Source organism: Pinus tabuliformis, chromosome 6, assembly GCF_031772625.1.
Source record: "Pinus tabuliformis cultivar Carrire ecotype Pingquan chromosome 6, CPIR1, whole genome shotgun sequence".
NCBI lineage: Eukaryota > Viridiplantae > Streptophyta > Pinopsida > Pinales > Pinaceae > Pinus > Pinus tabuliformis.
Genome location: NC_142292.1, coordinates 444,456,517 through 444,469,865, shown reverse-complemented (window position 1 = coordinate 444,469,865; position 13,349 = coordinate 444,456,517). Strand labels below are relative to the sequence as shown.

Genomic DNA, 13,349 nt, shown 5'->3' with positions numbered 1-13,349 from the left:
ATGGCAGACAGAAGCTAGGATAAACAAAACTCTGCAGATGGAAGACAAAAGATAGGATAAGTAAAACTTGGTTGCAAGATGCATTTTCAAATTAACTACACTGTAATAATTAAATGTCAAATTTATTTCATTTTATCCATTTTTGCTTGTACTTGTATCCCTAAAAATATTAGTTTAGATAAAAATAAACTTTTTCGAAACCAAGCATGATTTCAGCCATATGACAAGAACCAAAATATATCTAGCAATAAAGTATACTATGTAGTGCACAATCCACAGTGCACAATAACATAGATTATCCAGTTCGTACAATCAGTCGAAGCAAGGAGACCGACATATAATGGAAAAGATATCAAGCTCCTTGCTTAAAAAATTAACGAAATTTGTCTAAATTTCTCAAAATGATCAAATGTGCAACTCACCAACCCTCTAAATGGCAAATATCATTCACCTCATAATGTTATCTAGACAATGCCTGTAACCAAATCCCCAAATACTCTAGTTCTTCAAGAGTTGTACTTTACTGGAACCTGAAAGAAGAATTAGTTCTTTGCCATCAATGCGAGGTTGATGACATGCCAAATTAGTCATGATGCAAAGGCAATATTTCTATCTGCTTGACTTATTATCATCAGTTATCACATAAGAACTCAAAACAATCTATTACTGCAACATCTTGGAGATGAAATTGGGTGCAAACTGATGGTAAGCACACTCTCGATTTCTTAATAATTCAAGGTTGTTAACAGTCCTAATAACATTGTCAACTTCTTACCACGGTGACAAAGACTTTTTCCTTTCTTCTAACACACATCGTTCGGCACAGAACTCATATTGGAAACGCACGCCCTGTCACTTGTGTCTATGAAGAAAATCTATTCAATATTTGTATACATTTTCTACGGGCTTGACCTGTCTTCTATGAGGAAAGCATGTACCTTATTATTGATTTCAATCCAACTGCACCCAGGTGTCTTTTTTAAATCTCTGTAATTCATCAATTTCCTTACCTTTTCAATGTCAGCCCACCTGCCAGCTGCTGCATATATGTTTGAGAGAAGCACATAAGGGGTAGCATCTTTAGGATCCAACTCAAAAACATGTTTCGCCACATATTCTCCTAACTCTACGTTGTTATATGTTCTACAGGCACTAAGCAAAGAATTCCAGATTGTAGCATCAGGTGCTATTGGCATTTTTTTGATGAAGTCTTTTGCTTCATCCAGATGCCCAGCACGGCCAAGAAGATCAACCATGCAGTTGTAGTGGTCCATTGTAGGTGTGATATAGTATTCTTTCATGCAATGGAAGTAATGACAGCCCTCGTTCACTAAACCCGCATGGCTGCAGGCAGCCAAAACACAAAGTAAGGTGACATGGTCTGGTACCACGCTAGTATGTTTCATTTGTTCAAAAAGCGTCAGCGCCTCGTTGGCAAATCCATGCATGGCATATCCTGCAATCATTGTTGTCCAGGAGACAATATCTTGTTGATGCATTTTGTTAAATAACGCGTGTGCCCTTTGTATATTCCCACATTTTGCATACATATCTATCAGAGCATTCACCACAAGGTTATTGGTTTGAAATCCACTTCTAATAATATTTTCATGGACCTCCTTGCCCTGTTCTAGAGCTGCCACATCTGCGCATGCTGGGAGAATGCTAGTGAAGGTCTTTGAATCTGGCTTTACTCCAACTACTTGCATTTGTTGAAAAAGCTTCAGCGATTCCTCACCACGACCATTTTGTGCAAAACCTGCAATCACAGCTGTCCAGGAGACCACGTCTCGTTGAGGCATTTTCTCAAAGAGTTTTAGGGCCTCCTCAACAAGTCCATTATGTGCATATCCTGCAATCATGGTATTCCATGATAGTATGGTTCGCTGAGGCATTTCCTCAAATAGTTTAATAGCCTCATCAATATTTCCATGATGCACAAGTCCTCCAATAATTGCATTCCATGATACCACACTTCGTTGAGGCATTTCCTTAAAGAGATTCATGGCCTTGTCAAGAAACCTATTCTGTGCAAATCCTGCAATCATTGTATTCCACGAAACTTCATTATGTTGAGGCATCTCCATAAAGAGTTTAAGGGCTTCATCGAAAAGTCCATTTTGTGCATATCCTGCAATTAGTGCATTCCATGAGACTACATCTCGCTGAGGCATTTCGTGGAACAATTTTACTGCATCATCCATAAGCCCATTCTGTGCAAATCCAGCAATCATAGCATTCCATGACACTACGTCTCGGTGAGGCATTTTCTTAAAAAGTTTCAGGGCATCACCAACATGCCCTAAATGGGAATATCTTGCTATTAAAATTGTCCAGGATACCACATCTGGTTTGGGTATTTTATCAAACACATCGCGTGCAATCTCTATATTCCCACATTTTGCATACATGTCAACAAGAGCATTCGCCACAGAGATATGAGACTGGAATCCATTTATTATTATTTGTTGATGAATTCCCACACCATGTTCCAGAGATGTCAAGTGGGCACAAGCTGAAATAACACCGGAGAAGGTAAAATGATTGGGTTGAAAACCATCTCGTTGCATATGATAAAAGAGAGCCAATGCCTCCTCGGCAGGGCCATACCTTGCATAAGCTGCAATCATCACAGTCCATGAACAGACGTTTGGTTGAGGCATTTGCTCAAACACTTTGCGAGCGTCTGCTAAACTTCCGCACTTGACATACATGTTGAGAAGTGTGTTGTGTAAAAGTGTATCTGCCATAAATCCATTTTCAGTGATGTGAGAATGAACTAATTTACCCTCTGCTAAAGCTTTTTTCTGAACACATGCCTGCAACAGAGAAACATATGTACAAGAATCTACATCGCAATCCGTAGCATAGAGAACGTGCATCGCCTTATTCAGTCGGGCCAGTTTACAGGGTGTTGGTACATGATCGAAAGTGGGTCTGTTTACAATAGCCTGCGTAGGTACTGTGTGGTAGTGAAGGAAAAACGTCGCAACGTAAAGGCGGTAGTTTTCACATACTGAACGCCTAATCCGCCAATTCATGAAGTTTGGTGATCAGTGAGTAATGCTCAATAAACTCCATTGGTTTACACTATGAGAAATCAATGTAAACCTTTTAAAACATGCAGTGATTGCGAAGGATGAGATCCCATATTTGATTAAAGCCCTATCGATCCTCCCCAAGAGATTGAGATTATTGCTGATGCATCTTTCAGTCTGGAGAAAAAAACGATACGGCTGGTTTTGAAGCTCAACCCAACATAGGTTATGCCGAAAGAAGAATATCATCTGGCGCTGCTTCAACAGTGTAGGGCCTATCACTTCACTTAACTCCAAACATGGATTGAAAATCTTGCAAACCCTTTGGCAGCTCGATTGGTTTGTGAGTTTAATACAGGGTTTTAAATCAGAGGTTTTTCTAAATTAGTCTTCAAAGATTTTTCAGGCAATCTTCATTTGCATAATGGAAAAATACTAAATAGTTTATACATACTACGGTGGGGCGACTTACATAAATGCTCCCAAGTGAAAGAGGTAAGTATCTCGTAAAATCAATTTTGATGTATTATGAGGTAGATTTATTGTGATTTGGAAAAATATATATATATATATATATATTATTTAGAAGATTAATATATTTGAATGGAAGTTTGTGTGTGTAAAGATATATTTGAATGGAAGTTTTTGTGACTAAAGTCATTTAGGGATTTGTTTTCCCGACTATTATGTAAATTTTTTAAATTGTTGACATGTTTCAAACCAATTAATGTGGTTCATTCGTCAAGAGTTTTACCATAGTTTAAGCTAAGCAATGGGTCATTGTTTTTGTTAAATTACAAGGAGTTTCAGGGTGCCTTAAAGCATAATAAATATATTAAAAGAGATTCAACAAAATGTAAGTTTCTCTCGTTCTATAGATGGAAATTTGAAAATATGGGTCATATAAGGAGTCCCTTTACTCACATTGTGTTCATTATGTTAGAACATTAGGTGGTCTTGCATATAAAAGGAGGGTCCCTCAAGGAAACATATGGTAGGAGACAAAGGATGGAGTATGCAAAGATTCTAACTATTGTGTTGTGTTAACATCTTTGATGTCATAGGAACTCATGACCTCATATTGAAGAAGGCAAATTTGAAGATTGATAAAGTCAAGATTGTTTGTATATGTAGGAAGCTTCACAGATTCACAGATTTGACTCAAATATGTGAATCTGTGGAGCTTCCTACATATACAAACAATGCCAACCACAAAAATATGAAAACTATAAAGTCAAGAGTGTTTCTAGGAGTGGACAACAATATGTGATGTAACCACCCCACCCACATTTACCTAATTTCATCGGCTTGCCAGGGTAAACATGAGACGAAGAGTTACTATAACATGACCCGACATCCTAGATCCAATTAAGGAAGTGGGGCCGACAAATTGACCACATAATGACATTGTACATGGGTTATAGGTCACTCAGACGATGAACAACCACCCCAGGTGACCAAACCTTGAGTTGGAACCCTTTTTCTCCACCCTAGGTCCACAAATGCACCCACAACAAGGCATGCATGCAGTTATAGGCCTCCAACCACATGCACAACATTGCATTCATGCAGTTATAGCCCAATTTCTCCAGTTATGAGCATGTGGTCCCAGGATTAGTGCCACCTTTTCAGGCTTGCCTCCAGACCACTACCTAGAATTGCTTGAGACTTTCCAGAATCATATTTAACATGGGAACAAAGGTAAACATTCAATCTCAACTCAAAAATTTAACCTAGACTAACCAGAACATACTAGGCATTTCGTCAAACACATGAAAAACATGTAAGCTACAGGTCATGAATGCATATATAATCATAAAAGTATGAGATTCGTCTGAGAATCACCAAGAAGGCCCTATGCCCTCTCCACATAGCTGCAACAACAATTATTAGTTCATACATTCATCAACTAATTAATAGTTAAACAATTCATGACAAGAGTTGTAGAAGATACGCATCATATAAACAACATATAACTAGAAAATAACTAGCATATAAACAATGGCAACTCAGCCATAATATCACCAACATAATCGCTACAAATATACATGAACCACAGTACCGAGAATAGCTCTTATTAACATATGAAAATACCAACCAAGTTAGGGACTTCCACATACCACCCGACCATAGATTGGGCTGAAACAAATCTCTCTTTCATCCAATAACCCCCGGTGATATTCCAAGCATGAATGTCGGATCTAATGGAATAAACCAAACAAAACCAAACCAGGGCTTCCAGAGGCCAAACCACCTCGACCCTCAACTAGTGATTCCACCTCACGATCAGACATTACTAACACCAACCATATCGGTCTCTACCCAAGTTGTCTGAGGCTCCAGGAACTACTAACTCAACCCACCAAGGGCTCCAGAGCATTTGTCCCAACCTAGGCTCCAAGACTAGTAACTCAACCCAAGTTGTTCCAGGGCTTTCATAGCATTTGTTCCAACCCATAGCCATAAGGAATTATGAGTACCAACCAAAAAACAATCAAGTGGGAAAACCCACAACACCATGGCTATCCATGAAATGGCAAGGCAAGGCTAAAACCACTATCAATATAGGCAAGCCTCCATGCCAATGACAACACATAACTAGAGAACCACATGCATCTACCATGCATCCATAAATCAACAAGGAAATCACGCGTGCAACCTGTTACATGCAAAGAAATCTAGTTGTAGTTGTCAATCCACCTGTTCCCTTGTGCTTTTCTTCTTTCCTTTACCTTCCTTCTCCAATCCAAGTGAAAACTAGAGTGCTTCAAAGATGCTCCAAGAATGCTCCAAGATTTATGTAAGTGTGCAGGAGTATGAGAGAATGAGAAAATAGAATAAAGCTCCAACACAAGACTGACAAAAAGTTATGAATTGATCCTCATAATCATTTTTATTATTGAGGCCTCTATTTTCTTTATTTTCCTTCATTTTTTCTTCAAGTTGTCTCTCATGCAAATATGTGACCTTTCACCTTCCTTTTATCCTATTTTCCTTTATTTTCATAGATAAAATGTCAATTATTTCCATTTTTCCTTCGCCAATGTCTTTCCTAATTTCCATAGCCATTAATCACAAGTAATCCCCATCACTATGTTTTGCCCAACCCTCAGCTTGGAATACATGTCCGTGACCCTTTTTTTTTTTTTTAATGTAGGAAATCAACCAGGGGTTGTACATGTGAATGTTTATCATAGAAAGAAAGCCTAACAAATCAATGCTCCAAACTGGGGAGAAAATATTGGAATACATGTCCGTGACCTTTTTTTTTTAATGTAGGAAATCAACTAGGGGTTGTACATGTGAATGTTTATCATAGAAAGAAAACCTAACAAATCAATGCTCCAAACTGGGGAGAAAATATTGGAATACATGTCCATGACCTTTTTTCTTTTTCTTTTTCTTTTTCTTTTTTTAATGTTGGAAATCAACCAGGGCTTGTACATGTGAATGTTTACCATAGAAAGAAAGCCTAACAAATCAATGCTCCAAACTGGGGAGAAAATATTGGATCGTTGGCTCCAGCATATACTATCATTGATGGGCAGAACTTTGTGCAAACTTTGTTGGAAGATTCGAACTTTGTTATCATAAGGGTTGTTTCGACCTAGAATCTTTTGTAGAACTCAATTAATGTAGTAGAAAGTAACAGTGTCCTATATGCAAGGAGTATTATTCAATGGATAACATCATAATCAATTCATATTAGATGTTACTACGTTTATCAATAGAAGAACACCCCAAATTTATGGTTGTCTAATATGACAGGTTAAAAGTTATCCTACAAATGAAATTGAAGTTGAGGTGATCCTAGATGCTTGTTTACATCAAAATCTAGAAGGTTATGCTAGGCTTTGTGAGTGTTGACATTGCCAAGATGGATCTACCATTATTTCAAATGAAAAGCTTACACATTAACAAAGGAACTTTAGCCAAGTTAAATGTGAAGGTATATTCAAAGGTCAATTGCTTGTTAAGAAAAAAGGAAATTGGGATTAAGAATATTTGAGATGGATATTTGGAAATAAGTAGTGCTATCTCATCCACTATAAATACACTCCCTTGAAAATATAAAGAATATAAAATTGTGCCAAAACTAAACAATAGTGCAAATAATACAAATATAGAAGATAAAGGCTAAAGCTCCAACTAAGAAACAAGTGACAACATTTACTTTCAACAAATAATGATGTCAAGTTTTGTCTCTCCACTTTTGCAATTTTTTTAAATTATAGACAAATTACAAGCATGTTTGTTAAACTCCCAAATAATTTTGAACTAAAGTTCTAAATGTATCCTAAAAAATGTTGGACACCTAATCCTCTATGGGTTGGTGTGGAATGTGAACATCCACCTGAGTCCAAGAGACCACTTGGAAAATAAATCCAAGGGTCACATCAATGTACTATAAATGTATATCATGTCAATAATATATGCAATTCAATGTTCTATCATTTATGACTGTTTACATTCCATGTGAGTTTAACATGGTATCAGAGCAGGTGTTCTTCTTCCCTGCTCCAATTTAAGCCACTAATTTCTTGTGGCCTTTCTATGTGTATCTGTTGTAGGACTTGGGCGTTGTCCAGACTCTTGATGCCATACCCTTTCTGCTACTCAGAATTGTTGTCAGTGACCATTTCTATTTTAGATTTTTCCTTGAACAACTATTCGTCTAACCTTCTGCTCATTGGCCTGACAAAAAGATGCCTCTTTTGACTCTTTGACTGCTCAACGCTCACTGTGCACTCAAACCATCCCTATCGTCTGTTGTCTCTAAGTAAAAAAAGAAAACTCTCATGAAATTCTAATGGTTAGATCCTCTCCATTATTCTCTGTAACGCACTATCCTGCATGACGCACATTCCTTGAAATATAACGGTCTCTGAGGACGTAACGCTCCTATTGATCTTCATTGGCACCCATGCTCTGGATACAACATGAAGACTATAGTGATAGAAATGAGGAATTCCTGCTAGACATTCTCTTTCTATGCGATGGAAGAGAGGTTGCGATGTCTCAGTTGGACAACATATGGTGATTTGTCGATCCTCAGATTAAGAGAGATTGGTGCCTCCATTGTTACGTTGTAGTGACTTTTGATGTGGAAGTGTTGACGGTGTTGGACTCGCCAACATCTAAGGGGATCTCCCCGGTAAGAAGTCTCAATTAAACCTCAGACAGTTTGGTGTAGGAGTCCTAGCAGTGGGTCATATGGTAATGCCTTGACCATGATTTCGCATAGAGGCAAGTAATATAAATCTTTTGGTAGCAAGGGTGTGACAACTGCGGTGAGTCAAAGAAGGTGCATGACAAGTTCTAACACACGGGGGGTTGAGATGAGTGCGCCCCTTGGAAACTTGTGATAGCACGCAGTTAAGAAGGGAACACATGAGAAAAGATACATCACAACGTGGAAGACAAGTTAGCTTGCAATCCAAAGTGATGGTTAAACCAACATCACATTTCAGAAAGATTCATACATACATACACAGATAGATATACATGCATGTGTAAGTAAATGAATATATATATCATTTAGAGTAAACCAGATAGCATAGAATACAATACAACATATGCATGAAATGTGTTGGCTCTTGTTATATTACGAAGTGTAAGTTCCAACCATACAATACATCCATGTCCAACCACTAGTTTCGACAGCGGAATGTTACAACCACAACTACTTGCTCCTCCAAAGAGATGTACTAGCTTTGCGCAGTGGAGAAGCCAAGGCTCGTTACAACACTGTCCAAGCTCTCTCCAAGATAGTCTTATCGGAAGCTTGGCTAGCCAAAAGCTTATATAATGAGTTATGAGGGACTATTTATAGCAAAGAGTGGGTGGCCCTTGACATTCCCCTTTGTCACAGTTCAACTACCCTCATGACTCTTCATCTACTCTATGATTGTTACATCCAACTATCGACACTTGACTTACACTTGACAAGACATTACATTACAATGCACATGTACCCATGTGAGAGAAATGGCTTGAGCAAGCCATGCTAGACATCACTATGACTTAGACAACTATGGAAGTCCAACTCCTCAACATCCTCACGTTGATCAACAGTAACATAATGATGCCAAGATCGACAGTCCGCGATGGTGTCCGTGTGATCCAAGGTGACATCTTTTTGGAACCTGACTCTTGCCTCCATAGCATTCGGGTACACTGCTCGGGCTCCTCTGTCCAACTCGTCTATAAGAATGTGCATCATTGTCTTCAATGCAGCTAGACCAACAACATACTTGTGCATGATGTTTGCACTGATGGGCAAGTTTGGGCTAGTGGCAATGCGCATCAACTCATCAAAGTATGAGTCAAGCTCTAGTCAGACCTGTGCCTTTTTCTTCACCTGGGTGAGAGTCCCAATAGATGGGATCGCATGTGCACACACCACAACATCCATACTCTTGAATACACGTGCATGGGAAGCCTGTATACTAGTGATGAGCTGCGGGAGCTCTTCATAGTTCCAGATCTGACTCTGGATACGTGCCTTCAACTTGACCGCACTGGCCTTCATCATCTTAGGCAAGTGAAGCGGGGCTACCTTATATCTCATCATCCATGTTTGCATGTAATCAACAGCGGCGTGCAAGTTCGTCAAGATACGTGCTCTTCTAGCACATCGTTGCTTCCATCTGTTGAGATGGATGACTGCCTTGTGCATTGTACCAAACTTGGAGTACAACGCTCACATAATTGTGTCAAGGGACAACACTTCATCTAGTATTTCCTTCTTTAGTTCAACTCAGGCAGACGCTGTCACCAACTCTCCTCCTTGTTTGGTCGTCTAAAATTCCTTATCCATTTGCTCATTTTTAGCTATCAGAAAGCAAACACTTAAGCTAGTGGCTTCGTCATACACTCTGGTTGTATCGGCCAAGGTTGTTGGATTTGCGCATGTTAGACATGATCACTCATTCCTCAACTTGCGCAGGAGATGTATGATCATCCGGAGTCGACACTCTACGAGACTTCACAACTCTATGTTGAGACTCATTGAATGAGATGTTGTGCATCTCTCCTTCTGGATGATCTCTAAGGATCTCAGTGCCTCATCATCTGGATGCGGTGAAGTAGGTAATTCAGCCTCTTGGTGGTGAGGCATAAGGTCGATGTCCTATTCTGATTCCCATTGCTCCATATCTGTATCCATCTATTGAAGTGCTTTCTCTATCTCATGAACGAAGTCCTGCTCCTACAATGGTTCACCCTGTCTGCCTGATGCCAGCTGTTCTGATGAATCCACTACCTTTACGCATGGTGTTTCATCTATTTTCACATGTTGTGCCCCCTGTTGTACCTATTGTTGTTGCGCTTCCTTCTCCCATTTGCGTAGCTCTTGTTCCTTCTGGAGTTGCTCCTTCAACTCATGCAACTCCTTCTATGTTTCCTCCATTCTTCTCTTCTCCCTCTGCCTTTTCGCAATTCCCTTGTCGCGTTGTTGCCTCTTCATCTCTTTAGCCATAACTACTTTCTCTACTAGTGGATCTACTTGGAACTTGCCTCTTTTCTCTTGCCCTTGTTGCACACTGGTATGCTTGCCTCTGCTGCTACTGCTGTTGTTGTTGGTGCTCTCTGGGATGTTGTTTCATGTTGCTTCGCTAAACACTCCACATTGAAGCCGACCTGTTCATTGGGTCTGGAGAAACTGTAGCAATATCTCCATGGGTCCTCATCAGCCCAATGAAATTCTCGTGGATCCAGTTGAACTGTGCTTTCATGCAATGATCTTTCACAACGCAATGTGGGTCATACGGATTGTAACTTCGGAGGTCAAATGGATACTTCTTCATCTATTTTGCTTCATCATCCGCTTGCTTGAAACTCCAGATCTCATATAACCCAATATGCAACGGAAGAGCGGGCCAAGGGGCCTTCTTCTTCCGGTGTTGTCTAGCTATCAATCTTGCTGAGATGTGATATGCTACTTCTTGCACGACGAGTATGTCCAAGGAAAAATTTGGTAGAACATGTGGAGGCTTCTCCATGCTTAACATTCGTATGAAGGTGTTGAATGATGAGGCATACTAATTAGCAATGTCTAGCAGTGCCTTCATTGCTTCCCTCGACATGCAGGGTGGATCCTATTCGAATATCATCTTGTAAAATGGGGTGACAAAATTATCAGACAACCATGTGATAACACCTGTGAAGCTGCTTACAATATGTGTTCACAACAGTCTCCGTCGGTGACCATGCCCATTCCAAGACAGGGAACTCCTGTCGGGCACAGATTGCATCTAAGATGTATGCGAACATGTAGATCTCTACTTGCATACCTCCGGGTGACTGTCGAGCCTTCGTTACATGTTCCTTCAGTTGATGAGCCAACATGCCAGACTAGTTACATGGTTTTCCCTCTCTAGCTTTTGGTCCAACGTGATCACCCAACTTTGTGGGAAGGTTTTTGTACTTTCTTGGTCATACAGTCGACATGAAAATATGACCAAGTATTGATACACCTTCCACAGTATCTTTGTCTTGTAGATTTGGTTGGGTGTCATCTTGAATCTAGCCAGCTCCTTTACCTAGTTCTTGAGAATGTCTCTGGAGTTGGCATTACTGCTAGGTAAGTTGAAGGGAGTCTCCATGATAGTCATGGGCTTCGACATCTGAAACATCTCATTATAATCCTGTGCCCAAAATGTTGCATTCTTCGTCCTGCTGACACTACTCAAAGTCATTGTCTCGGGATCAGTATACGATACAATCCACTGTATCATGTCCGCCCATGGGAACACGGGGTATCTGCATGCAATCTAGTACAAACTGGACTTGTGAATGTTCACATACACCTAACGGTCTTTGAGTTATTCCCTAAAAGTGCCTGCAAATTATTCATTGACCTCTTGCCATTTCAACTTGATGTCCTTGTCTAGAAACAACTTGGTATCTTCATAGATCGGTAAACATGCAGACACCTATTCAACTACTGCTCCAGTTGCACTTCCGTCAGTGACCTTTGATCTTGCTCTCTTGGAGGCCATTGATCCTGTACTACTAAGACGCGGATGAACATATGAAAGATTTGGAGACAAAGAGACATGCATGGCAAGAAATCTGTTAGCGAAAACCAAAGCAAATTCAAGGAATGACATAACACATACCTAGGGAATGATAGGAAAAGATTGCACAATTTCTTCTGGGAGGTTGGGTGATTGGCTACCAGAACTATGCAAAAGACAGTTTGGGTTGTCTGGGAGGCAAGACTGGCTGCTGTATTTGCGCAATGCGCAATCCAGGTTGACTGCTAACTATTGGGATTGTGCAATGCGCAATTCCAACTAGAAATGACTGCAGGCTTAGTGACTGCATTGCGCAATTTTATGGACTAGCAGTCACTGTCCCTCCGAAATGTGCAAAACAGTCCTGGAAGACAGTTCTTGGGCAAAAATGTGCATTTTTGGAGAGGAGGATAGAGCCTTCCTTCTCCAGATTTCTCAATGTTGTCTTGGTGAGGCAGAGTTCGGGCTAAGGCTAGCCAGACTCGTCGATGGACAACTGAAATAAAATATGAAAATGAATGCATGGCAATGTTGATTGAAAGCAAAAGTGATTTATCGTGTATGCAAACATTGAATGAAAGATTCATAAAACAGAACAACATGCATGTGGGTGAAGCAAATCCCTGAATCGACAATCGTTTGTGCAAAACAGTTTCATGCATGTGACAACAGTGAGATAGAAAAGAAAATTGAAACGGTGCTAGTACAAGCTAGTATGCATGTAAATGAAAACAAGCATTCAAAGAAATCAAGCAAACAACACTCACACAAGCGAAAACACAAAAAGCGACATAAATGTTGAAAAAGACAAGTTGAGACCACCTACCCGTGAATAGATGAGCTGGATGTGTTGAAGAGTCATAGATGTGCCATGGAATGTCAGAGCTCCAAGATTGATGTGAAATAATGAGCTTTGATGTGTCAAATAAATAATTTTGGGCTCATGACATGCATGCCACAAATCTAGGAAAAAGCGACACTTGGAGGAAAGATTCTAAAACGAACTTTGCATGTAACCTCCAGCTGCTAAAAATAGCTCCTTGAATCAAGGGATGCTTTTTGCATGTTGCCTTTTTCTATTCCGGAAAAAAGCAAGCCACACATGCAAGTCAATTTTCCTTGGTCCCAGGAGGAACTGGTAAACCCAACTACACATGCAAGAGGTTGTTCAACTGGTGGGAGAAAATGCGCATTTTTGGATGGGAGCTGGGTTGGCTGCCCAAGAGATTTGCACAATTTCTAGGTAGAGCAGCTGACTGCTGCCCAGGATTGTGCAATTCCTAGGCTGAGC

At 40.0% G+C, this 13,349-nt stretch overlaps 1 protein-coding gene across 1 annotated transcript; it reads right to left on the bottom strand.

Annotated features, from left to right (window-relative positions):
• Positions 1 to 876: 876 nt before the first annotated feature.
• On the bottom strand, positions 877 to 2,726 carry LOC149259208 (uncharacterized). The gene is made up of 2 exons (XM_089417713.1): positions 2,611 to 2,726; positions 877 to 2,515 (listed from the first exon to the last, which is right to left on the bottom strand). Exons 1-2 carry the CDS (start codon positions 2,615 to 2,617, stop codon positions 900 to 902), a joined length of 1,623 nt encoding a protein of 540 aa, XP_089273839.1. The 5' UTR covers positions 2,618 to 2,726; the 3' UTR covers positions 877 to 899.
• Positions 2,727 to 13,349: the final 10,623 nt, after the last annotated feature.